Source organism: Neofelis nebulosa, chromosome 12 (assembly GCF_028018385.1).
Source record: "Neofelis nebulosa isolate mNeoNeb1 chromosome 12, mNeoNeb1.pri, whole genome shotgun sequence".
Lineage (NCBI taxonomy): Eukaryota > Metazoa > Chordata > Mammalia > Carnivora > Felidae > Neofelis > Neofelis nebulosa.
This window is the reverse complement of record NC_080793.1, coordinates 36,294,943-36,322,927: the sequence shown is the minus strand read 5'-3', so window position 1 is coordinate 36,322,927 and position 27,985 is coordinate 36,294,943. Positions and strand designations below refer to the sequence as shown.

At 48.5% G+C, this 27,985-nt stretch overlaps 1 protein-coding gene across 4 annotated transcripts in view; it reads right to left on the bottom strand.

Moving 5' to 3' along the window:
- PAX5 (paired box 5) overlaps positions 1–27,985 on the bottom strand; it is a 195,746-nt gene that overhangs the window by 88,491 nt on the left and 79,270 nt on the right. For 2 of the 4 annotated variants that reach the window (XM_058694895.1, XM_058694896.1), the window contains exon 7: positions 4,237–4,293. The exons of the other annotated variants lie outside the window; for them this stretch is intronic. In XM_058694895.1, the coding sequence (XP_058550878.1) occupies positions 4,237–4,293 (57 nt within the window). The remainder of the gene's footprint in view (positions 1–4,236; positions 4,294–27,985) is intronic. 4 annotated transcript variants of the gene reach the window in all.

Below are 27,985 nucleotides of genomic sequence, written 5' to 3'. Positions count from 1 at the left end.
AGGTCCAGTCAAAAATCCTTGGGAACAAACCTGCCCTTCAAAAGGAAACAAGTGGTTCTGGGATGCTCACTACAGGGTGGGTCCTAGTCATCCTGCCACCCTGATCCAATGCCTCCTCCTCCAGGAAGCCCTTCCTAACTACCATTTCTTAGGAGGCAGGAGCCCTGCCTTTGCCCCACTGGCCTCACCATGAGGTGTCAGGGCAGTAAGAACCATAATCTTCACAATCACGTCAAAAGCTCACATTTATTGATCAATTGCTCTGTGTCAGGAGCTTTACCTGAATCTTCCATTTAATCCTCACAGTAACTCCACGAAATAGGTTCTATGTTATCCCCATTTTACAGATGACGAACTGAGACTTGTTATAGAAAGGAAGTAGCTTGCCTAAAGTCACACGGCTTCTAGGTGCCAGAGCCAGGATTCCAAACTGGATCAATCTGACTCCAAAGTCTTGACAGTTACTCTAATGATTTCCATACCGTAAATCCTGTCCTATAAACAGATGTGAAATCAATTTGCTAGTGCCAATGTTTTAAAAAAAACGAAATTAGAATGGACTAGAACAGAAAAATACCCAAGGTTCCCACACACAGAAAGAAGAAGCCCTGTTTTATAAATCTTTGTTTCACATAGAAGCGGAGATGAAAAGATCTTTCTTGCTTTAGGTCAGGACCAGCAAAGTCTTCATTCTATGCAGCAAGAAGCTGTTGGGAAAAGGTCACTGTCTAGACTTCATTCCCTGTAGAAGGAGACTTGGTCATGGCATTAGCCATTAGGCATTTGCTGAAAAAGGACCTTGGAAGTAAAGCTCACTGGAACAAGCTCCTTCAGCGTATCGCCATGAGCAAAGACAGGAGGTCAAAACACTTCTGTAAGGGTCTCTTCTGAGATGGTGTCTTCTAGGGTTCCCGGGACCCTGGGGTAGGGGACAGGGCCCCTTCCTGTCTGTGTTACCAAGGGCGCTGGTGGAGGCCTGAGCATAATGAATGTTCAGTATTTATTGAGCCTTTCTTGGGCACAAGATGCATGTGAAGCCCAGACATGCTCTTTGACTTTCATCCACAAACCCCAAGGGAAAAGATATGTGGCCCCAGAAGCTTTATCGAAGGGGAGCAGGAACACAGAGACGTTAATTGACCACGGAGCAGGAAGCGGCCAGGAAAGGGTTCTTGCGTGGGCTTTATTCAGCCCGGGTCTGAGCTGTCCCAAACCCTCAAGGCTGATAAGAGCTGAAGAAAGGTTCAGAGGGAAGAGGACAGGAGTGGTCTGAAACAGGGCACATGACAATAGTTGAAGGAAGTGAAACTGTAAGAGGCAAAGACGGAAAGGTAGTCCGGCTGGGATCCGCCTGCGAAGGGTTTGCACAGTGAACACATGGGTGAACAAATGAATGAGTGACCTTCAGGCAGTCCAGGCAGCAATCTCAATGAAGAGTCAGCATCCCTGCGCCCCTCCCCGCCCCACTGCCAGACCTACCCTTCCTAGATGCCAGGCTGGGCAGCTGGGTCTGCAAGGGAGAGCCTTTATTTCCCCCAAGAAAGGAGAGCCCAACCTGAGTTTCAGAAAATTGAAAGAGGGTGGCCAATAGGGATATTTCTTCATTTCTTTGATGTCCCGTTGGAAGGGTCTTTTTGCTATTTGATTTTGTTTTAGTCCATAAATTCATCGTCAGAGTTTGCCCGGTCACTGGGCGCCAGGGTGGCTCAGTCGGTTGAGCGTCTGACACTTGGTTTTGGCTCAGGTCATGATCTCACAGTTCATGAGCTCGAGCCCCACGTCGGGCTCTGCTCTGACATCGCAGAGCCTGCTTGGGATTCTCTCTCTCCCTCTCTTTCTGCCCACCCCACCCCCCGGCTTGTTCTCTCTCTCAAAAATAAATAAACTAAAAAGCATTTTACAAAAAGTTTGCCCAGTCACTTTGACAGCTGAGTTTGGATCAACTTTCCAAGACACCAAATCTTTAACTTGTGTTACACATGTGCTAGGAGGTCTCAAAATCCAGTCTCCCAACCACCACTGGCTGCCAGAAGGTAAAGTGAATGTCCCTAAAGAGTGGGGACTCTGGGGACAGGGGACTTAGAAACCGGCCCTCAGCAGCCCTTTGCCAACTGTCCCTCCTACCACCACCACCTTGCAGGTCTTGCCCCCTGCCTAGTCTCTCCTCTTTGGTGGGACTCACAGTGCTCACCCTGCTCCTGTACGAGCCAGGGGATGCTGCCATTTAGGTTGGTGTGTACTTTTTCCCTAAGTCCTCATCACTGCCTGTCCCTTTGAGCTGCTATGATTTTGAAAGGAAGCTGCACTCTCTCCAGTCTCCTGCTTCTTTGTTACAGTGGCTGCTCTACAGCCTGCCTCTGCCCGGAGGACTTGTCTCACTCAGTCATTTACAGAACTCCTACACTGTCCACAAGACCCAGCTCAAATGTCACCTCCTCAGTGAGGCCATTCCAGGGCCCCACATGCTACAATGAAATCATGACTCCCTTGTGTATGCTTCTACACTTGATGGCATTTTCCACAAACCTCCATGATCACTTTTCACCATGTTTAATGGCTGTTTGTCTATCTCTTTCTAGGTTGCCTTGAGAGCATGGAACATCCCTAGAGCCCCTGAAGTGCTTTTTGAATGAATGAATGAATATATGATCCAGTAGCATGACATCAACCACAACACTCCAAAATTAACTGAGAAGTGTTTCAACAAGAACTCCAAGTGATATGTCAACCTTCCCCTGCCCCCCTCCCACCTCTCCCCTCATCAAGTCAGGTGACCAGAAAACAATGCCCTTGTCCACCCTTAAACGCTCTGGGGAAGTGCTTTCACTCATCTGTGATAACATATCAGGCATTCAACATTTGTTAGAGGAAATAGAAGCACCATACAAAAAAAAAATTGTTAACCTCTGAAGACACTGCCACTGAATATTCAAAGTCCTTGCCAATCCCTCCTGCAATTCAATACCCCAGAAGCCAGTTTTTTCTCCTGATAAATGGTTAACCTGCCTGTGGCTGAACAACAGGAACACTGGAAACCACTATATATCCCTTTTTGCATTGGCTGCCAGGAAGCTCAGTCTATTTCAGTGTTAAACTACCACAACCACATCATTGCTTGCACCTGGTGTTATGATCTTCCCTTTTTCACTACATAATTTCTGAACTTTCTTTTCAGCCTTAACTTACTAATTTAGATACATGTAATTGTTTATTTTTCAGGACACCTCAAGTCCTTTGTGAAAATGGAGGCTGGGAGAGGTAGAAAGAATGACAGAAAAAGAAAAAAAGGAAGATCAGGAGAGAAAAAGAGAAGAGAGAAGGCATTGTTGGTGCCTCTGGGAACAGTGACAATTTACTTCTGTTTCTCATAGTTATTTGGGAAGCCAAGGGCTGAAGATGACTGAACAAGGGCAGTCACATGCGCGGAAGTGTGCAGGTGCGCCTACATTGGCAACATAGCTCTGCTCTCCTCCCCACCACTGACAGTCACAAGGCAACAGCTGCGTCCCACATTTCCAACTTCTCTGAGCTCTTAGGGTTCTTTCTTAGAGTATTATTTTGGGCTTCTGCTCCCTTCCCACCAGGGCCCCCTGGTGCCATCCTTGACTGTGACCCAGAAAGATAAATGAACCGAAGTCGGCAATTCACAGACTGTCCACTCCAAGGCAACCAACTGGGATAAAACTCTCTGCCTGCTGCCACAGGTTCTTGGGAGGGCTCAAGGTCAAGCCCGCCAGGGATGCACACCCTCCTCACAGCGGACGCCGTGCTCCAGATGATGGAAAGTCTTACACTCTCCAGTGTCTGAGCCAGACGGATACTCGGGGTCATCTTCCCCAACCTGGAAAAACTGAGGTTCGGGGAGGGGAGCGGACTTCCTCAGCTCATGTTTATCTGTATCACTCATAGCCTTTGACCCTGTGGTAGAAAGAACAATGAACTAGGAGCAATAACACAGGGCTCTCCCCCCAGCGCTGCCTCTTTCTCACCTGTGTGACCTGAGGCAGGCCAGGCCAGCTCTCGGAGCCTCCTTGTCCTCATTAATAAAAGGAGATTTCAGTCGAACCCCTTGCTGCCTGCCTGCCAGGGCGAGCACGAGGATCTGAAGGATAAGGACAGGGACGGCACTTTGGAAACTAAGCACCACAAGGGATAAGGAATCCTAAAGGGGACTCCAGGAGGCACGTGCTCCCGGAACGTGGGTGCTGGGCGTCATTCGGGTCCCTAGGAAATTACCTGGAAAAGGACTGCCTGGGGCTGCACCAAGTATTGTCTCATCAGCACGGGGCACCACTGCCATAGCATGGAGGAGAGAAGAAACACAGACACGTGAGAAGGAGGGCAGCACGAAGAAGGGCAGGGCATGGGGACAAGGCTGCAGGGCTGGCTACCTCTGGTGGCTACCTCGGCCAGAGAGGCTTCCCCGTCACCTGCTGAGCTCCTCCAGGCTCGCTGCCGAGCTTCAGATGGCCTCGGCAGCTGGGCCAGTGCCAGGCCAACTGCTCCCAGCCTGTGGGACCAGACACCTGCCCACCTAACACCTTCCCAGAGGAGGGCACAAGCTGGAGCGGGGGAGGTGTGTCCTCGGGGCCTGGCCTGATGACCTGAGATTGAGGAGGCAGAGGGGTCTGGATGCCTAAGGCAACTGGGGTGGAGCCCGGCCCTGGGGGCAGGTGTCTCCCTTCCCAGGCCTCTGCCTCCCCAGCTGCCTGAGGACGTGCACTTGATCTCCACTCCCCCTGCCACCGCCGATGCTCTTTGCCTCTGTAACTGGCCACATGACAAGGTGTGGGTGCCCTGTTCAACAGATGAATTCCAAGGCAAGAAAAGAGAGATGGAGGGAATCTTATAGGTTAGAGAAGACTTGACACGTATCAGTGGGTCGCAGTGTGGACCCTGATTCCAACAAATAAACTGTAAAAAATACAGCTGTGAAAGAATTATTATGACATATTATGAAACTATTGTAAATGCAAACACAAACTGTGTATTTGAAATATTTGAGGACATTACAGATTTGCTAACTTTTTAGATGTGATCATGGAGTCATGGTTATTATGCTTGTTAAGGCCTCATCTTTTATTATTTATTTTCATTTATTTATTTTTTTTGATGTTTATTTTTGAGAGAGAGAGAAAGAGACAGAGCATGAGCAGGGGAGGGGCAGAGAGAGAGGGAGACACAGAATCTGAAGCAGGCTCCAGGCTCGGAGCTGTCAGCACAGAGCCAACACAGGGCTTGTACTCACGAGCCATGAGATCATGACCTGAGCCAAAGTCGGACGCCTCACCGACTGAGCCACCCAGGCGCCCCAGGCCTCATCTTTTAAAGTCATTCTAAAACATTTGCAGATAAAGTGAAATGATGTCTGGAGTTTGCTTCAAAATAAAACTAAGAGAGTTCACTGCAGTTACCCTGTAGTCTATGTACGCAATGGATAAATGTGGTCTCTCTATGCAGCGGAGTACTGTTCAGCAGTAAAAAGGAACGAGGCTCTGAGGCGTGTGATACAGGTGAGCCTCAGAAGCATGCTACGTGAAAGACGCCAGATGCTAAGTGGGACGTCCAGAACTGACAGAGCTACAGCCACAGAAAGCAGAGCAGGGGTCAGCTAGAGCTGGCGGGAGAACAGGGGTTGATTATGAATGCACACAAGGGATCTCCTTGGAGTGACAGGGTTGTTCTAAAACCGGGCTGTTGGTGTTGGTGACACAGCTCCATAAATTACTAAAAATCGCTGACTTGTATACTTCAACTGAGTGAATCTTATGATATAAAAATTCAAATTCAATAAAGCTGTTACAAAATAAAGCAGAGTGTGGGGAGAAGTGGGGGTACCTATGGAACAGGTCTAGCCATGAGTCGAGAATTGTTGAATCCAGGGGCAGGATGCTTATAGGTTAATTAGACTATTTTGTCTACTTTTGAAATTCTCCATAATTAAAGTCAAAAACCCGAAATAGCACGTATTTGAGTCATGACCCCACTTGCCAGCACCCATCAGCTGTCCAACAAACACCTGCAGAATAATGAGAGCACCCCAGAGGATGAGGAAACGGCCAGGAATTTGCTCTCTTGAAGTCTGTTCCTTATCCATCTTCAGGGACTCCAAGGTTCCAAACACAGGAAGCATAAGGCTTCCAGTGTGCCTGGCCCTTTCCAGCCTGCAAAGTCCCTGCAGGCCCATTACGTCCTTGGGAATCCTGGGGTGCAGGCAGACACAGGGACGGGGCTCAGAGAGGGGAGCCCAGGTGTGCCAGCTCCAAGCTCAGTGCTGGCCTGTTACCCCAGAAGCGGAGTTGGGATTAGAGAAGACTTTACTACCTAAGCCCTGAGGAGAAAGCTCACACACTTGCAGGGGGACGTCCTCCTCTCTGCAGTGCCCCACCTACAGGCTGAACTCCACTCTTCCAGCTAGGGAGAGAGCTCTGAGTCTGCAAGCAAGGAGGAGGAAGGTTCCACACTTTTAAACCTGGGCACACAAAAACTGCACCTGCACAACATATGTTAAGGAATAGTTCTGTCTTGATTATAGTGGATCAGACCAATTGGCAGGGAGCCTGGAGACCGGACACTGCCTTGGACTCCCGTTCGACCTGAGGCAGACCCCGCCCTACTCTAGGTCTCAGTGACTCCAGCTGTCAAATGAGGGAGATGGACCAGAACTGTCAGGGCCGCTCTGCCTTTGAGGCCTCACCCAGGGTCTGTGCTCCACGCAGGTGTGGTCCTCGACGTGCGCATTGGGTTTCACCTTGACGTGGCTGAGGTCAGGCTTAGCCCACATTCTATGGGTCAGTGAAGGCGTCGCCCATTCTACCCAGGTCCCTGAATCCAGACGCCTGGCAGTCATCAGGGGAAGAATATGGCCTAGGAAGCCCACCAACCCTGGATCCAGGAAGATGGGCCAAGTTCGTGCTATGTGGAACTAGGCCAGGCACGTTCTCGGTCCCTTTTCTCATGTGTTACATGAGGATATATGACCTTCCTCACAACGTTGTGAGAAGGCACAAGGTAGGTGATAAGAGTGTCAAGGCCTTGAGGGCAGTCCTTTTTATTCTCATTTTTTGATTCCTCGGGGCCAGACGTGTAAACAAACACTTGAAAAATGCCGAAGAGGGCAATAGGAGGGGTCCCGTGTTGGGGGTACTGTTCTGTATCTTAAGTCTCTCAACACCACTATCCCAATGTGATATTGTACTATAGCTTTCCAAGATGTTACCACAGCGAGAGACTGGAAAAGGTATACAGAATCCTTCTGTGTTATTTCTTATAAGTGCACATGGACCTACAATAATCTCAAAATCAAAGTTTAATTTTAAAAAGGGTAAAAAATAAAAAACAAGGTTTTAGCATTCCATCCCCACTAAACCTAATAAAAGATGAATTCAACTTCTGGGGCACCTGGGTGGTTCAGTAGGTTAAGCATCCGACTCTCGATTTCGGCTCAGGTCATGATCTCATGGTTCGTGGGTTTGAGCCCTGTGTCCGGCTCTGGGCTGACAGCACAGAGTTTGCTTGGGATTCTCCCTCCTGGTCTCTCTGCCCCTCCCCCACTCTCACGTGCACTCTCTCTCAAAATAAATAAAGTTAAAAAAAATAAAGATGAATTAAACTTTTAAAAAATGTTTGCTATAAGCGAACATAAATGATGCTTTCAAGAGTACTCCATAACCTACACTGGTACTGTTAGTATTGACTGAGGGAACGAACTGCCAAGGATTCTGAATGACCTGCCCCTTCCAGGAAGCTTTCCCCGATTTCCCCTCTTGTGTGTTCCTAGAACACCAACGTGGTCATACCTCTGTCACCACCCTTATCACTTTGCATCATACACCTAATTGTTTAGGGCCCTCATGCCCCAACTAGAGTGTGAACTTCATGAGGACAGAACTATGTCTCCCTCATCTTAGTGACAACAGCTCCTGGCCCAGTGCCCAGCTCTGAACAGATGTGACATAAATGCCCGTGGAACCAAATGAACTGGGACAGGTACCCTGGCCCGGCACTGCCGACAGTACCAGAGGTGCTTCCCAGGGTCACTGAGAGGATAAGTGATCTCAGGGTGCTTTTATTTCTCAGAAAGTACTAGGGCATGGGTGAGACATGCCCTCTATTCATTTGGCTCTCCAGCTCTGTGCCTGTGCTTGCGCCACAATGGATTGCAGTGAAACCAAGGAGCTTCCAAGAAGAGACCTGAGAAATGTAACTGACTCATCTCTCCTTATTCTGTTTGCAGCCTGCCGGCACACCCCCCACGACGCACTCCCAGGTGATGTGGAGTAGCAGGGAAAGCCCCAGGGAGGGGGTTGGAATGAGATACTGTAGTTTCTGTCCAAGAGAAACTTTCCCAGCAATGACTAACCGGGAGGTCCCCTATTTCCTCCCTGACCACTTAGAGAATTTTAGGGGCCCCAAATCTCAGGGCCCAAAGGAGCTCGGGAATTACGGCAAAGGCTGATCTTTTATCTGATGCTTGAAACCCACTAGTGATGGAGAACTCACTGCTTCCTGAGGCAACCACTCCAAGGCCGCCCAGCTCAGCCTTGAGGAAGTGCTAAAACTGTCCCTTTAGGCCTCCGTACACTGGTCTTGGGGCTCCAGTCCCAACAAATGTCCTCTCAGGCCACGGGTGGCAGCGTCCCTCCCTCCTGGGTCCAATGCAGGGCTCACAGTCGTCCACTCCTTCTTCTGGACATGTTCTCTCTGACTGGGGCATAAGAAGCTTCCTTCTGCTCTTCTGGTGACCTCATCACCTGGCTGACTCACGCTGTTCTCAATCAACTCAGGGCTCACTACAAGTTCATTAGAAATGGAAAGCGATTGTGTATATGATTTTTTTTAAGTGTTCCTTTTCTCCCGCCTCTAACCACTGTGCTATTTGCAACCAGAATGCTCTATGCTTAAAAACTCTCTCTGGCTTCACGCTGTCTCCAGCTAATATTGAGCCAACCATACCAGCCCCAATCCAAATTCCAACGGACCTTTCCAGCTTCAACTCCAATCCACCCGACTTCCAAAACAGCGTCCGCTACTCCAACCACACTGCACACACTAATCCCTCACAGTCCAGGTCACTGCACCCAATACCTTTGCTCACAGGGTCTTCCCATCCCCACCCCAGTCTAAATCCTTGTCCTCTAAGGTCAAGACCAAATGGCATCTGCTTCTGATGCTTTCCTTAGATTTTTGGTTGAAATAGATCATTTTCTTCTCTGAATTCCCAAGGCATTTTCCCTGCACTTCCTTTAGGACATTCATTCCATGCTACTTTATCCTAGTAATTTGGGACCCCGTCTGCTTCCCCACTGAGATGCCTATAGGCAGCATTCTGGCCTGGTTTGAAGCTGGATCCCACCAGTAGGCAGAGGGAGTGCCCTCTCTGTCACTCAGATAGGACCTATCCTGAGTGAAACTGAGCAAGAGAGGGCGAGAAGGGGCAAACGAATCTATGGCTCACCCTGAACCTTAAGAGTTCTGCCAGAAGAGGGGGAAGAGAAGGCCCTGGGCTCAGAGCATTCCAGCTCTTGCCTTCCCAAATGCAAGAAAAGAAATGACAAGGCTTGGAGCACTAAGCTCCACTTCTGGAATATGAGAGCCAGGATCCAGGGGTCAAGGCCTCCTAAGTGATAAGAAGATGTAGTGTAGGGGGAAGGAAGGAAGGAAGGAAGGAAGGAAGGAAGGAAGGAAGGAAGGAAGGAAGGAAAGGAGGGAGGGAGGAAGGAAGGAAGGAAGGAAGGGAGGGAGGGAGGGAGGAAGGAAGGAAGGAAGGAAGGAAGGAAGGAAGGAAGGAAGGAAGGAAAGGAGGGAGGAAGGGAAGGAGGGAGGAAGGGAGGAAGGGAGGAAGGGAGGAAGGAAGGAAGGAAGGAAGGAAGGAAGGAAGGAAGGAAGGAAAGAAGAGAAGGAGGGAGGGACGGGAATCATTCAGGGGAGGAAGGAAGAGGACACCCTGACCTGGGAGCCCCAGGTCCTGCTCAGGCTCTGCCTGTCTGTGTGATGAGCAGATCCAGATCCTGACATGAAGAAGAAGAGAGACAGTTCCCAAATCAGAGCTCCATCTTTAGGCAGCCAAATCTCATGGACTTCTCCCAGGTGGTCCATGGTGTGGGGGGGGGGGGGGGGGCAGGGGGCGGGGCTCAATGTCCCACTCTGCTACAGGGCTAGGAAGGGAGCAGGGCAGAGAGACTCATTACCCCCCAAAGGAATGCAGGTCTATTGGCTAGCGAGGGCCCTGAACGGGGGCATGCAAAGGGAGCCCTCTCCCCATCCTAAAGTACCTGGTATGAGAGTGGAGGGGGCACCTCGAGATGCTCATAGTGCACTTTCTTTCGGACTGACTTCCCAGCTGCAGGAGGAGAGAGGTTATCTTGGGGCCATAAAGAAAGGAGATTTCCCTCTGGACTGCAAGATCAATAGGGTGGGGGCAGGGAGGTAGGCCTGGATGCCCCTGCCCAACACCACCACCTCTGTCCTGCTGCTGCTGAGTGGTGACACACGTGCATGCACACACACACACACACACACACGCACACACACACACTCCCCAGGCCAGAGGCCACCTCTCCACCCCATCTGCTCCCTATCAGACAGAACTTTCTAAAGGGTGATATTCTGCAAAGGCAAACACGGGCAGTCTTGGGAGGGAGTGCACTCTCTGTCACCAAGGATTGCAAGGGCCAAACAGAAACCATGCAAGAGAAGCACCAGGAAAAAAAAGAAAAAAAGGCTGAGAAGACCAAGACCCCTTGGTTTGCAAGTCTAAAGCCTATACCGGCTCTCACCTAGACCCTTACATGCTTTTCATAACAGTCAGAATAACAGGACTTCCCCGGATGCTTGCTACACATCAGGTGTGATTCCAGGTGTTAAGACACATTCATTTATTTCATCCTTACAACAACCCTGTGGATATTATTATCCCCCCTTCCGCAGATGATGAAAGTGAGGCACACCCAATCACCCCCTAGCAGTGAGACCCCAAGTCCAAGATCTTAAAGTGCTATGTACCACCTCTCTGCCAACTGTCATCAACCCCATCCTGGGACAGATGAGAGAACACAGGGCAGGGGAGTCGAGTGAGCTGGGAGGGGGAGGGGGAATGTCAGACTAGGTTCTGTCCATGACTCCGAGTGCCTCATGAGGAGGTGCTTGGGCCCAGGGAGTGAGATGCCAGCTCTTAGACCAGGGATGGTTTCACACGCTCCAGTCCTTTCAGACACCTACTTGGTCTTGACATTCCCCCTCCCTGAGTACCCTTTCCCTTCCTCTCTGCCGATCCTTGTCTATCCACCCCTTGAAACCCTGGCTCAAGAACGATCTCCCGCAGGAAACGTTTCCAGATGGGTTCAGCCACAGACGCCATTAACTTTATTCTTTCTTTTCCCCACTTAGACTTGGAGGACAGCCTACACGATAAACTCAGAGGACAGCCATGCTCAGATTTATATGTCAGAATTAGCAATTAATCTTAACATCAGTGGGAAACAATAGAGAAACAAACAGAAACGTGACATTGCCAATACTGTTAAGGAAAAATCAAGCATCTGACTGCTTGGCCCAGGCACTGTGTTCTTTACGGAAGGTAATCTGGCTTTTAGAGAGATCAGAAACTGAAGGCAGGAGACACTAGGCTTAGGTTTTAGCTATTATGTCCGAGGCCAAATGTTAGCTCATGTAGATGATAGAAAAAAAAACTAGCACAGTGACAACAGTGATTCTATTTATTTGCCTTTTTATCAAGGTTAACTTAGAGCTTCGCTTTTAATTATTGAAAATAGGTTTGCATTTTGCAGTTGTGTGTTAATTTCACAAATCTTGCATTTTGTACCTGGAAACAAAGCATAATAATCATTCTTCTGCGTTAATACCTATAACTTACTTAAATAAGCAAGCCCTTGGCCTTGAGACTGGACGTGTAAACAAACACACTTCTGAGAGCTTGGTTGGAGTTTGATTTTTAACAATTCCTTTTTCTGTTACACAGACATACGTTAAATTTAGCCTCCTGGTCTTATTTCCTTCGCCTCTCTCCCACAAATCAAACCTCAAATAATATAAAACTGCTGGCTAGGAACAGGCTTCACACAAACAAAAGCTTTCAAGGCACCTCTCCCTGTCCAACCATCTCTGCCTCCTCTGCCTGCTCCAACAAAACAGCCTCTCTCTGCCCAACTGCCCTGGAAAACCCTGAAATACCTCATTTTCATTTCTGGGAGAGGAAGAGGCTTGATCCCCAAATAAAAGAAAACTTCAGCAATAATAGTAAGCTGGGAAAACCCGGGCAGACTTCTCCTCGCAATCCGTGTCAAGCTCACAAAGAGAAAAAATCGTACCATCCGACATGGTTGGGAGAGTTTAATCCAAAGCAGTACTAATTAATATCCCCGGCTTTCCAGAAGCCAGTGCCACATACAGCTGCGAGGGCAACAAGGCTGTTCTCCCTTCAATTTTATGGGAAGAACATTTTCATTACAAAGCCTCCTCCCAGACCCTCCTCCCTCAGCCAGATTAGCCTCGAGAAGGGAGCGGATGATCCATATATCAGAACTCTTTCTCTCCCCATTAATTTTATTATTTATATGCCATTTTAGAAGTTTATTGGTGCAAATCCTGGTGCACCTGGCCAGAGCCCTTCTGACAGACAGTGGTACCTTCACACGTCTCCTACTCAGGAGCAGTTGATGCACTGGTCACCAGGATGCGCCAACTTTTTGAAATCTGCCCAGGAGAGAGAGCGGACTCCAGTGGCATTTCCTGCCTCCCCATTGCAATACACACGCCATTTCTTAAAACGAACGTTGAAGGGTCTAAACTCACTCATTTGTGAAATATGTGTGGACTTGATGGCTTAGCATGAGCTATGGGTGATCCCCAGAGTCCCCTCAAAACCCTGAGGGATGCCCTACGTGCCCCCACCCAAATCAAGCATCCCCAGCTGACCCAGTGGAGCTCACCCATTTTTAACCCAGACTGCCAGACCATGGGCAGGCCTGACGAGGCCACGTGTCTCACCATTTTATTCTGAAACCCCACGTGTTCAGGGCTGTCTCTTTCCAGCCTCCTAAAGGGACCCCAAATCCAATCTAAATGTCTTGAATTTACCTGTTTGTCTTTTATACATATAAATAGCTGCATTTCCATTCTCTCTTTGTTTCTCATTTTCATTTGGTTCTAATATCTGCATGTAAATGTCGGAAAATAGCATCTGTAATTGGAGATTATGAAGTATGGCCAGCTCCTGACAGGCTGCTAAGGAAGATGGATTATCCTCATTTTTCTGTAAATTTTGTCAATTTTGGAATTCATAAGCTATCAACACTGATCAAAATGGGACTTCACAGCTGTGTCAAAAAAAAAAAAAAAAGAAAGAGCAAGAGCGAGAGAGAGCTCTCGAAGGCAGGCGGTTGTGCGCAGGGGCTGGGCGGCAGGCGGCCGGTGGCGTTGGCGCAGCAGATTGGATGCCCGGTGGTGTCGCCAGCGGCCACCTTTCTCCCCTGCACCCTCCCCTCCACGCTGGCGGCTCCCTCAGCAGAGGGAACCCCGGCACTCGGGGGTGTGGGCCTGCCTAGTCCCCTGGCTAAATCAAATAGCTAAATCACACAACTGGAAGGCCGCAAATCCTCCAAGGCACCCACTCAAACCTGGGGCTTGATTTATTGCTGGGCGCTGCCTTTCGTATTTATCCAGAGGGGTCCGCAGGCTCCCTCTGCGTGGGCCTCGGAGATGTACTCCTTTCTGACCATCACGGCACACTTGAGGCAATTGTGTTGGTGTCTCTGTCTCAATTTTCCCATTACTGGGAGTAAGTACTGTTGGGACTCTGTAATAGCCCGACTGCAGCCCATATCAATAACAGATGAGGTTTAATCGTCCAACACAGAAATTATTTAGGCGCAGTAAGGACATTCAATGTCATTTGCATAATGGCATTTCTATCGCACGCACCTAACCCGTCTTGCATAAACAAGGCCTTGGGACCATAAATAATAATAAATCATGACGTCTGCACGCCTCTTGCGGTAATAGGAGCCACTCTTTGTGGAAATTATTTCAGCAGGAAATGGGCACTGTAATTTTAAAGACATGTGGCGCTATGAGGCGCGGTAAATCACACGGGCACGTGATCCCCAGGAGCAGCCAGGGGACTGTACAGAGCCTGCAGCGACATCCCCGGGGCAACTGGAGGAGGAAGGCCTGTCTCGAGTGGGAAACATTTGGGGCCTCTAGAACAAACACCAGGATGTGCTGCTGTCCCAGTAAATGGCAAGAAGGCAGGGTGCTCTGAGCTGGCCCTGGTAGAATTGGCTTTGGGCCTGCAGAAGCATGTAGGCCTCAGGGCAGAAGCCGTCTTCTTCCAGGAGAATAGAAGCTCCCTGAGGGCAGCCATTCTTCATTCTTGTCCTTTCTGCTTTACCTAGACTACCACCTGGCACCCTTTGGCTCACGTCATCATCTCATGGCTCATGAGTTCAAGCCCCGCATCAGGCTCTCTGCTGTCAGCACAGAGCCTGCTTCAGATCCTCTGTCTCCCTCTCTCTCTGCCTCTCTCAAAATAAATAAATGAATAAACTTAAAAAAAAAAAAAAAGAAGAAGAAGAAGAAGTGTAAGGAGAGGAGAAGATAGTACCTGGGCTCAGGTGATGAGCAGACACAGAAAGCCCTGAAAACAGGGTAAGGGGAGATAGATGGAGGCACTTGCCCAGGGGAAATTAAGGCAGGAACTGCACAGAAGCACTGGTCCCACTGATCTGGTGAGTGTGACAGTGAAAATGCCCAGTAAACTCTAAGCTGTGCTATCAGGCAGCTGTGGGCTGAGGAGGGCATAGGGCCAGAGCAGCGAAGCCTACAGACTCTGGCGGGGGATGGGGGGGGGGGGGCACAGACACAACTGACTTAGGACCCCAGTTCCACCACCCCAGACCATTTCCTCACCCGGAGCCCAGCTTCCTCACCTTCGGAACCAGCCCAAGAGCAGTATGTAGCTCACAGAGTTGTTCTGAGGGTTACATGTGACTGAGGTCACGTGTACACGGCTCCTAGCACCCGATCAAGCTTTGCTATCATCATTTCTGGTACCACTGCTATTTTTCAGGAAGCGACAACAGAACTAAGTTGCAGAACAACTCTGCCTCTTACTAGCTGTGCGATTTGGGGTTTGGGACAAGCTACCCTCTCCCACCCCCCACCCCGGCTCCTGGCCTCAGCTTCCTCTAGTCTGTCCAAGGAGAGCTTGATAAGACGGTCCCGCCCACCCCCTGGAGAGGCCAGAAGACTCAAATGGGTCGCGCCAAGAAGCTGGCTATTAGTGTGAAGTGCTATCTGCATGGGAGGGGCGAACATTAACAAAAAAAGAAGAGGAGAGTTCCCAAGGTCTGCCCGTGGTCATCGCCAGCCACCCCCACTGGTAACAGTGGTTGCCTCCCAGGAGGGGAACTGGGGGAGGGGGGAAAAGAGTGGGAAAGGACTTTCTTTTCACTGCTAGCACCCTGAAAAGCTCACCTTTCCGGAAAAGTTCGGACAGGATACACACCAAAGCAACCACAGCGTGGCCTCTGGGAGGGGAGAGAAGGGACTGGCATGGAGTTGTTAGCTCAAGCCTTCTCTGTACTGTGTGAATTTCACTAGACAAGAAGGACTGCTTGTGTCCTGGGTTTGTTTTTTGTTTTTTTTAAATGTTTACTTATTTTTGAGAGAGAGAGACAGACAGACAGACAGAGTGCCAGTGGGGAAGGAGCTGAGAGGGAGACACAGAATCAAAGGCAGCCTCCAGGCTCGAGCTGTCAGCACAGAGCCTGACGCGGGGCTTGAACTCACAAACCATGAGATCATGACCTGAGCTGAAGTCGGACGCTTAACCGACTGAGCCACCCAGGTGCCCTGTGTCCTGGGGTCTTTAAAGCTGGTGAAGTTTCATACCGCTATGCCTTGGCACATGCTCTTCCCTCTACCTGAATACCAAGAGCTATGGGAATGCTGCCAAAAAGAGCCAATGCAGTGATTTAACAATAACTGCATTTCTCTCCCAGAGGAACTTAGAGAAACAGCAATCATTTCTCCGCTGGGTCTGCCTTTCCAGCTCCGAGGCCTGGGCCGTGGGCTGCACTGTGCGGGGAATGATGTAAATCACAGTCACCCACAGCCTCTGGGGAGAGTAGTGGCTCTGGCATGTGCACCGTCACCTTCAGCTTACACATTTACCTTACGCTCACCAGTGTGAAAACTGCTCCAAAGCCAAGTAAAATCTGGAGTTTAGCGATTAGTAGAAACCAATGTTGGTTTCTTTGTTTTGGCAGATGAACCATGGTTATATAAGGTGTTAATGACCGGGGAAATGGGGTGAGAAGTTTATGGGAACTCTCCGTACTACCTTTACAAATTTTCTAAATTTAAAAATGATTCCAAAATAAAAGTATGTGAAAAAAAAAAAAAAAGGCCAGACCTTACTCATAAGAAGAGAAATTAAATTAAAGCCATAATGTCTCCTTTTTCATTTATAAGATTAGCAATAAGGGGCACCTGGGTGGCTCAGTTGGTTAAGCGTCCTGCTTTGGCTAAGGGCATGGGCTCACAGTTCATGGGTTCGAGCCCCACATCGGGCTCTGTGCTGACAGTGTGGTGCAGGCTTCAGATCCTCTATCTCCCTCTCTTTCTGCCTCGTCCATGCTCACCTGTGCTCTCTCTCTCTCAAAAATAAATAAACATTTAAAAAAACAGATTAGCAATGACTCAAGATGCTGATGCTACACTATGTAGGCAGACTGGGGAAACAGGTCTCACTTCAGGGGATGAACCTCTTTGGGGAATAGAGGCTGTATTTTTCAAAATTCACAGCACACACACACACACTGATCTGGCCTTTCCACTTCTGGGAGTTTATCCTGCAGACATAGTCCCACCTGTGGAAAAATAAATGTGGAGAGGATGCTCAAGGCAGACTTTTTGGAAAATGAAAAAGATTGAAAGTGACCAACAGGTGACTTGTTATATAAATTATGATATTCCATACAGTGGAATACTATGTAGCTGTTAAAAAGAATGGAGCAGCACTCGATTGATAGGGAACAATCTCTAAGAAATAAAATCGAATCGAACGGTGCATATAGAATTCTACCATTTATGTTCAAAAGGAAGGATGTTATAGGGGCACCTGGGTGGCTCAGCCGGTTAATTGTCTGACTTCGACTCAGGTCCTGACCTTGTGGTTCATGGGTTCCAGCCCTGCGTCAGGCTCTGTGCTGATGGCTCAGAGCCTGAAGCCTGCTTCAGATTCTGTGTCTCCCTCTCTCTCTACCCTTCCTCCTCTCACACTCTGTCTCGCTCTCTTTCTCAAGAATAAACATTAAAAAAATTTTTTTAAAGGAAGGAGTTATATATATTGTAATACACTTATTTATATACGTATATCTTACCCTCATTCAAGTACTCTATGTAAATCTCTAAAGAACACAGAAGAAACTATAACAGTGGTTCCCTCCCAGGAGGGGAGCTGGGTGGGGGGAGAAAAGAGTGGGGAGAGGACTTGCTTTTCACTGTCTACGTTTGGTATCATCTGAAATTTTCACCATTTGCATGTACCACTTATTAAAATTTTTTGAATAGAAAACCAATATTAGGTAAGTGGCAATGAGCACAGGCCGCCTGGACCTTAACAAGGCCATGGCTGTGCCTGTGGGTGCCTTAGGGCCTCGTCTGTCTTGAGGGGCACCCTGCACACCTCTGTGTCACCCAGCGTGTCTGGCACCAGTCTCCCTGGCATTGTGCTCAGCAGCTGGCAGCTCTATCCATGAATTCATGTGCCCACCGTATATCTAGAATCCTGGTTCACCCTTCCGCTCAGGGAAAGGCCTGAGGCTCTCCTAAGTCAGACGCATGGCTCTAGACAGTGTCTAAACTGGAAGGGATTTGGGGTGTCCCCGCTCACCAATTTTCAGGAAGTTGAGGCCTGATGAGAGGAAGAGCTTTGCTCGGGTAAGTGGGCCCAAAGCAGAGCGCAGGTCTCCGGAAAAGTGACATTTGCAGTTGGGAGTGGGAAAGAGACGGGCTCCATCTCTCTGGCTCTCCATTGCTTCCCTGGCAAAATGGGAGTAGGAGCTTCCGTCTGCCCTTCACATCCCAGAAGTGTTAACAGGGATCAGGTAGGGTCCCAGATATGAGAGCAATCAGAGAAATTCTGAGCAGAGAAAGCCCCACCGGGGTGCCGGGTAGGCCTTGAGGAAACTCCAGGATGGACACATTTGATACATTTACAGCTCCTATTTGTTGCACATGCTGTGCTTAGCCGCTCATTCACCTTTTATGCTGAGCTTTGATCCAACTCAATCAGGGAGGTGCTGTCATTATTATTCTTCCTTTCTGTAAATGCAGAAATTGAGGCACGGAGAGATGGAGTGAGTCTCCCATGGCCACACAATAAAATTGTAAATGAGATCACGCAGCTGCAGTCGCTGATGCTGGGGCAGAGCTTTAGGCAGAGAAGCTGCTAGCAGTAGCAAAGGCTGGCTTCTCCCCCAGAGTGCATGTGCACAGTAGCACGGGTTGCCGCGACAAGTCCCGGCCAACAGGCAGGGCCTAGTGGCTGGACAGCTACCTTTAGCACTGCGAACTCTATCCCAGGGAAGTGGGGATTCCTGCAAGTGTCCTGGCCTCTCCTGAAGGAGTGGAACACCCACTGACCTTTCTCTCCCAGCCTCCTCCTCTGCAGCCAGCCCTCGGTTCCCCCCACGCAGGGCCTTCCCTGTCCTTAGGCTTCCCCTCCTCCACCGCACGTGCCATCTCAGCCAAACCCATCTATTCTTCTCCATTTCAGTCCCACCATTCCCCACCTCAACTGGTTCGCACTCTTCCTCCCCGCCGCCCCTGACATGAGCAAGATCATCTCGCCTTGTGGATCTCTGGTCTGTCTGGAGGATGACTGAATATACCACCCCAGGGACACTGCCCCGAGGTAGACACAGCCTGAGGGTAAGCTCTGGTAGACAGGGGGAGTCTGAGGTCCCCAGACCTTTCCCAGTGTCTGGCTGGCTCCCAGCATCCAATCCATTTCCCGTCCTCTTCTATCCCTCATTTCAAATGGTTACGCCTGGCCTCCAGAACATGAGCCCAGAGTTTTACCATGCAACATTTCTTTCAAAAATCAGAACTTCATGGTGAGATAAAGCTGATGTTCCTTGCTTACTTCAGCTCTACTGAAGACATTGCTGAGGATTTGTGGATTAGTTTGACGTTCACACACACACACACACACACACACACACACACACACACAGAAGCCACATCTCTGCAAGCTATTTAATACCCGAAGAGAAGGCCTAAGGATCTCTGTGTGAGGATTCAGGGTAAAATAATACTGCGAGAGAATTTTCATAATGAAATCAGAGAGGATACATGAAAGACTTTGAGAAGAGTTAAAGAGTCCCCAAACAACTGCTCCTATTAGCAACTGTTATTTTAACTTTATTCAATCACTCATTCTTTCATACCTCATCACTTTGCAGAAAAGATTTAAGGCAGCTCACAATGATGCACAAAATACAAGGAGGCGAAGAGGGCAGAAAGGGAAGCAAGAGGAGAGCACAGAATGGGACCAGTAGTAGTCAGCTGGAGCGAACAGTGAAGCATACGACATGCTTGGCCCGGGCTCTGCACCGCCCAGAGATCGTCGCTTAAACCTCACATAATCTTATAAAGCAAGAACTCACTCCTCCCATTTTGTAGTAAACAAACTAAGGCTTAGCAAGGCCAGGCAACCTGCTCAAGACCACACAGTTGGTAGGTGATGGGGTTGGGACTGAACCCAGACAGTCTGGCTCTACAGACCACGCTCCAACCCAAGACTGAGGCTACGGGCATTTGAACTTGCAACAAGAGGGGCCACATCTGGGCCTCCTCGCTGCCATCCAACTGGAGAGAGCTGGTGTGATACTTCACAGAGTCCATGAGACACAAACTGTCCATTGCTCACAGGTTCTCTTACTGACTCTTAGACCAAGCAGGGATCTCCCTGGGCCCTCCCTAAAAACCAAGCTGAGAAATTGTGAATGCCCTCCAGACCCGGGGACAGTTGCCAGAAGTTGTTTCTTAGGATATGCCTTGTGCAGATTCAGGCATCACCCCAAAGAGTAGTACAGTAACTCTAAGGGAACCATGCGTGTGGTTTAGTTACCCAGTTGAATGGCTTGAGCTGGGAATTATTCAAATAAATGGAAGACTCAAAGATTATACGTTCTCTAAGCAATCCTCCCTAAATATTGCTTCTCTGAGCCAAACTAATAACAATGGGAAGCACTCTGATTCCTAACAAGTGGCAGGATGGAAGCTATTCTGCCCACAGCTAAATACAGACCCAGCTGGGAGCGACACTGAACTTGCTTATGAAAACTGAAGGGCTGGGGCGGGGGGGGGGGTGGGGGGGGGTGGGGGGGGGGGGGGTGGGGGAGCCTGGGGCCAGAGCCTTGCAGAAGTGAACAGAGCAAAGATGCAGTGGCAGGGACAGGAAATCTCCTTAGAAAACTGTTTTGGATCCACTCCAACACACAGATATCTAGATGGTGGAGACCCCAGAGTTTTCCTCCAGTTAGCGCTGACACGGGTTAGGTCCCAGAAGACACTGGGGACAGGTGTAGCCACACTTCCATCTCTGTCATTTAAAAAAAGGCAGTAAAACTGCCTTTGGACAACTAGCTATGATCAATGCTGCCTCCTGTACCTTCCAAGATGAAATCTATGCCAAGATAACCAAATCAAGTAGCTGGTTAAAAGGGATTGCTATTTGTAAATCTGTTCAAACATGGGAAACAGGCTTGTATTTTAGAAGACTTGGCCCACAGCCATTCATTCTGGCAAATGGGATCAACAGATCTGATTGTTTGGGCCACTCCTTGAATGAGACAGAAGACCCTGTCTTCAAATCCCAGCATGACCACTCACTAGCTGCATGGCCCTGGGGAAGTTACTCAGCCATTTTGTTCCTCAGTTTCCTCATCTGTAAATTAAGATAATAGAATCCCCCCCCCCCCCCCGCCACTTCACAGGGCTGTACAAGGGATGAAAGGAGTTAATGCATGGTTAATGAGTTAAAACCAGTGCTTAGCACAACATGAGTGCTCACTTATTATAAAGCAGTGTGGTCGTGGACTGGAGAATATCCAACTTTGAGTTGTCTATACCAACACACACATACAATACACACACCATCCAAAAAAAAAAAAAATTTGAAGAAGAGCGCACAGGAAACTGTGCTGCCCCATCACAAGGCCCACAAGGTGCCCCTGCCCACTTTCCCTGAGCTTCAGGAACCCTACGATGACCAGCAGTGTTGCTCTGAGCATTCCTGAATGTGTCTATGGGAGCACAGATGGCCAGCTTGAGTTTTTAAATCAAGTAGGTATTATGGGAACCAGTCCAAGATCTGGAGAAATACAAACAGTTGACCTCAATTTGTAGAACTAGGAAAAGAAACTTCCCCAGAACCAGCCAGAACCTGGGTCCATATTCACCAGGTTAAAACCTCTAGAGATTAGGACCCCAAATCTGCCCTAGCATAGGATCTCATTGCCAGTTTTAGGTCCTCCCATAGACTGTCTAGTCTTAGTTAAGCTTCTCCGAGGCAATGCAGGGTTGTCATTCAAGGTTGTGTGTAAACATGTCTGAGTTATTTTGCCCCCCCAGCACAGATGTGGATTTCTGACTCTAGGGAATGGAAGAGAAAACTGGGTGCTATAGTGGTGGGTCACAGGTTCACCAGGGCCCTTTGTGGTTAAAGTCTGGTTTAGGATATTAGGATTTCACTGGTGAGCTATGAGGCATCCCCAGGAGACACTTGAGGCAATTTATTTACCAGTAGGCAGGTCCCCAATGAAATCTGAAAGCCCCATGGCCCTCTTTCTACTTCCTAGCTCCTAACCTCCCAAACCACAAAGACTAAGTGATGAGGTAACCATGCCCAGAGTCAAAACAGGAGGGAAATGGCTATCCAAATATCTAGCCTAGACCGGATCAGAAGCCTGGAAAAAGCTTATTACCAAGAGAACCTACAGTGCTGTCCCCCAAAGCGCAGAGAGCAAAGGATTTCTCTACTTTTACTCCAGGTTATAATTTACCACCTGGATCTGTTCATAAGGAATTTTTTGAGGACAATCTGTACAAATGGATACACCTATTCCCGAGAGAATGTCCCAGAGGGAAGCAGTGCCCCCTTTCTAGCAGCTCCCAACGCAGCCCCCATCGCCCACCACCAGCCCTCACACTGGGGCACCCCAAAGTGAGGAGCCCTGAAGTTGCAAATAGGATACAAATCACACCATAACCAAACCTACCACGTGTGTCTCACCAGGCAATAGTAACGTAAACATGTGAGACTTCACTGTGTATCGAGTACCATCCTCTCGGTTTCCTCATCTTTTAAAGGAGGAAAATAAACACCAGCCAGAAGGGGTTTGTTATGAAGATTAAATGAGAGAATTCAAAGTATTTAACTGACGCTTGCCTAGATATTATGTTATTATATGCTATACTATATTACATTTCATTATATCATATTGTGTGTGTTCCTCTGTGTGTGTGCGTGTGTGTGCGCGTGTGTGTGTGTGTTTAAACAGGCTTTCCTGGGGCGCTTGGGTGGCTCAGTCGGTTAAGCAGCTGACTTTGGCTCAGGTCACGATTTCGCGGTCTGTGAGTTCGAGCCCCGAGTCGGGCTCTGTGCTGACAGCTCAGAGCCTGGAGCCTGTTTCAGATTCTGTGTCTCCCTCTCTCTGACCCTCCCCCGTTCATGCTTTGTCTCTGTCTGTCTCAAAAATAAATAAACGTTAAAAAAATAAATAAATAAAAATAAACAGGCTTTCCGGAGTCATGACACCCACCCACTCACACTCCAGCCACCTGCAACCACTCCCCCTTCCCTAAACTCCATAAGCACAGGTCTCCGGCTTTTGGTCTTTCTCTTCTCCACCTGGCACCCTCTTACACTCCTCACCACCCATGTCCTGGGCAGGCCTCCAGACTGCTCTGTGGGGGCAGCAGCCTCGTCTGTATCATTCGGCCATTCTCTGGGGGTGTAATTAATAAAGATAAATAGCACGGGCCAAGAGCTGTCCAAGACTATGCACGAGCCTCCCATTCTGTCCTCACACCAACTCCGCAGAGGGCATGCTAGCATCTCCGTCTTCCTCTTTTGGATGGGGAAACCGAGGCTCAGCATGGTTGGGCAACTTGATCAGACCGCACAGCCAGTAGGCGCAGACAACTCCAGAACCAGGCAAACTCCAGAGACCTCAGAATGAACCACCTTACCATGCGGCCAACACAGGTGACCGGCACAGTGCCACCTGAGTTCCCAGGTAGGCTGAGCATGAAGGCGGGTGGCAAGTATCCCCAGAAGTGTGGTCACAGGCACTGCCAGGCCCAGTCCTTCCTCCCAGGAGGGACATTCACAAGCTCGGAAGTTTCAGAGTCTGGATTTGAATACCCCCTTCTCTCTTCAAGACAAATCTAGGAGGACGGAGGATTCTGTCCTCTGTTGCACCAAGTGGGAAATATTAATTTGCTTGTTTATAGGGGAAAATTCTTATAATACAACCCAGAATTAATAATTTATTACAAAGATTTCTTAGCTCCTCAGGCAGAAGTTCTAAAAGTGATACAAATTGTTATTTCGATTACTTTAATGGGATTTTCCCCTCAAAGCCTGAGCTCATTTGCTGGTGTAATTTGGAGTCGGGCAAACAGTAAAAGCAGAGCCTGGGGAGGAGAAGTTGCCAGCACCTCCACAGTGCACTGCAGACCACAGCACCTCTGGTGCATCTCTCAACCCTCCCACCCGACAAGCTGGAGCTCTGCTCCTCTCTGCAGCAAAAGCCCTCCTGCCTCCTCTCAAACTCCCATCCTGTTCAGCCAGCCCGGATCCCTTTGCCATCATAACCCCATCTCTGCCCTGAGGCTCCTCTGCTGTGGCAAAATGCCCCTTGATGATAATGATAAAAGTAACACTAATAGAAATCACATTTATGGAGGGTCTGTTATGGGTTGGACCCTCTGCTAAGTTCTTTTCATGTCCATTTCATTTAATTTGCATAACCCAAGTGACGCAAGAGCTGTTACTATACCATTTTATGTATAAGAAAACTGAGGTTAAAGCAGTGGTAAAGCCAAATTGATTTAAAGTAATAACTCTGCACACAAAGGAAGAAAAGCTACTGCTTGTTTTGGGAGTGATGGTGACCTGTGTGCTCAAACTCAGGCATAAAAGAGAGAATCACACAGTCTCTGGAGGTAAGCCTACAATCACTTATTACCATAATGTCCCAAGAGGTTCAAAACTAACATAAAAGGGTGCAAAGTCCCAGACAGCTCCTTGGGAAGCCTGTGCTCTCTTGCCACAGCACTGTACTTCCTCCAGCAGTCCTCCACATATTGGTCCCTGAGGTCCTCTCCAGTGGGGAGCATGCCTCCCTCCTCTCCCCACCACTTTCTGCACAAGGCAGAGGGGTCTGCGTGCTCGCTGTGCCCAGGCACCAACTCCATCCAGGCCACAGCTCCACCACAACGCCCTGCCCCTACTTCTCGGAACCCCTTGCCGTCTGCCCCAGCCAGTCCCTCCAAAATGTTAAGGAACTGCCTACCTCCCTCCTGACAGGTGTCCCCTTCCTGGGGACCTCCACCGACATCTTCATCTTTCAACCTCACTGAGCACACTTCTTTGACTCCGTTGATCTAAAACTCCATTCGCCTGCCCCAGCCCCATGGGTGGCCACAGGTCATTTAGACCTGTCATTTAGATCCTGTCCACTTCCCAGATCTCAAATCTCTAAGCATCTTCGGAACATACTCTCATCCTCATGAGCCAGCTCCTGCCAGGAACCCCCAAAACTTACAACAGGTGCATAAAGTGATCTGCCCTCTTGGTGACCCGAAATGATAATAACACGGCCAATTCCCTGACCTCAACCCTAGATTTGTCTATATTCTCTTAAAAGCACTGACACTGAACTGGAGGATGTGATCATCTTCAATAAATCCACACTGTTTTGTTTCATAGCCAAGTTATCAGGAAAGGATCAACAAACCATCTTTTCTCCCAAATGGGAGAGAGGACAAGCAACCACATCTGTCACAGAATGCTGACGCTCAGAGCTGCAAGGGTCATCTCTTCCAAGCCTCCATCTGATGCTTGAAAACCTTCCTCAGCCTTTCCCCCAAGTGTTTGCACTGCCCATGCCAGGTACTCCCAGCGACAGGAAACCCACAGCCCAACCCACATTTGGGCAGTTCTGTCTGTCTGGAAGGTTTCCTTTGACTGAGTTGAAAGCTGTCTCAGGGCGTCTGCGTGGCTCAGTCGATTCAGTGTCTGACCTCAGCTCAGGTCATTATCTCACAGTTCGTGAGTTTGAGCCCCACATTGGGTTCTTTGTGGAAAGCTCGGAGCCTGGAGCCTGCTTCGGATTCTGTGTCTCCCTCTCTCTCTGCTCCTCTCCCACTCATGCTCTGTCTCTCTCTGTCTCTCAAAAATAAAAATAAACATTAAAAAAATTTAGAAAGCTGTCTGTAATTTCTACCTAGGTTCTGGGTCTGCCTGCTGGACCCACAACTAAGTCTGCTCCCTCTCCACAGGAGCCCTTCTGAGATCAGACTACACTCTTGCGTATCCATTGCATTTTCCCTTCTCCAGGCCAACCAGTTCCAATTCCTCAAGTGCCTCACAAGACAGGTTCCCCATAAGAAGGTGGGAAAACAGGGGAGTGAGTGTGGGGGGGCGGGTAGGATAAATGGTGCTTCAAGGTATAGGCCCTGGACTCTGACCACCTGGCTTTAAGATCCGGCTGCAGATGTTCCCACCTATGCATGGGTCTTTGGACAAGCTGTCCTCTCTCTTCTTGGTTTTCTCATCTGTAAAATGGGAATGATTTTACACCACCTACTTCATAGAGCACGGAGAGGGTGGGTAAGGGGCTACACAAAGCGTTCTGCACAGTCCCTGGCACATGGTGAGGGCTTAATAAATGTTAGCTCTTAGGTCTAGTCCCTTCCCCAACCCGGTCACCCGCTCTGGTCATGTTCCAGTTACACGCCATCCTTCTTAAGGTGGGGCACTCACCTGGAGCCCCACACCACAGGCGTGTCCTGACCGAAATAAAGGAGAGCCATCCAGAGCCCGCTTTCATGCTGGCAGACACATCACTGAATCCACAGACAACTAAAACCTCTGGATCTTTCTCCCCAGAGTGGCTCTTTATCTTCAGGTCCTCTTGCCTCAGTTTTCTGAAATATTACTTACATAACTACGAAATTATTATTATTTTTTTTTAAACGTTTTTTATTTATTTTTGGGACAGAGAGAGACAGAGCATGAACGGGGGAGGGGCAGAGAGAGAGGGAGACACAGAATCGGAAACAGGCTCCAGGCTCTGAGCTGTCAGCACAGAGCCTGACGCGGGGCTCGAACTCACGGACCACGAGATCGTGACCTGGCTGAAGTCGGACGCTTAACCGACTGCGCCACCCAGGCGCCCCCGAAATTATTATTATTTATGAAACCACTGATCCCTTCCTATACCGAGGCCTATCCACTCACTGCTAGAGCTATAACTATTCACTGACTGCTAGTTTTAGAAAATACAAGTCTAGAAATTCTTCTTGCATTTGTTAACACTGGCTCTCTAAGCAGACACAGATTAAGCAAGGTGTAGGAAGACAGCCGTCGCTTTCTTTAGTGTGATTCTGTGTTGTTTGAATCTTTTGCAACACGTATGTGCTTCCACCCTGCCTTATTGGAATTTGCTACTCTTTTTGTAACTTCTTTCTTTTTTAATGTTTATTGATTATTGAGAGAGAGAGAGAGAGAGCGAGCGCCAGAGCATGAGCAGGGGAGGGGCAGAGAGAGAAGGAAACAGAATCCGAAGCAGGCTCCAGGCTCTGAGCTGTCAGCACAAAGCCCAATGCGGGGCTCGAACTCACGAATAGTGAGATCATGACCTGAGCAGAAATCAGACACTTAACCGACGAAGCCACTCAGGAGCCTCCCTTTTTGTACTTCTTGACTTACATGCTTAGCTTATTAGTTTTATCTTCTTTTTAAAATAAATTGCATTTAAAGCTATGCATTGCCCTCTAAGTACCACGTTAGATTCACTGCACAAGTTTTGATATGCAGTGCTGTTGCTGGGGGTTGGGTTTTTGGGATTGTTCAGTTATATTTCATAATTTCCATTAGAATTTCTTTTTTGACCCATGGAGTTTTTTTAGAAAGTTGATTTTTTTTTTTAATTTTCAAACATACAGAAGATTAGAGATCATAATCTGCTTTGGACTATGAATTTTCAGTTTTAGCACACTCTGATCAAAGAACATGGTCTATGATGTGAATTTTTGGCATTGCTGAGATTTGCTTCCACAACCAGCACACAGTCAATCTCTGTAAGTGTTCCTTACATGTATGTTTGAAAAGCATGTGCAGTCTCTAATTGTTGGCCTTTTATGCATCTATTTGGTTAAACATATAATTATGTTGTACAGAGCTTACAAATATCCCTGCCAGTTTTTTGTCAGCTTGACCTATCCATTAATAAGAGGGATATGTCGGGGCACCTGGGTAGCTCAGTTGGTTAAGCATCTGACTCTTGATTTCAGCTCAGGTCATGATCTCACGGTTCATGGGATTGAACCCGCATCAGGCTCTGCACTGACAGCGTGGAGCCTGCTTGGGATTCTCTCTTCCTCACTCTCCTCCCCTCTTCTGCTCACACACACGTTCCTGTGCTCTCTCTCTCTCTCTCAAAATGAATAAATAAACATTGAAAAAAGTTCACTTCTAAAAAATAATAAATGAAAAATAAGAGGGATGTATTAAAGTTCCCAAAATATATTATCAGATTTTTAAAGTTGGTTCATTGACATTTTTTTTGTTTTAAAAGTTTTGAGACTCTGTTGATAAGCACATACAGTTTCAGGATTGCTGTATCTTCCTATGAATGGTTCTTGACCCTCTTTGTCTTTGCAG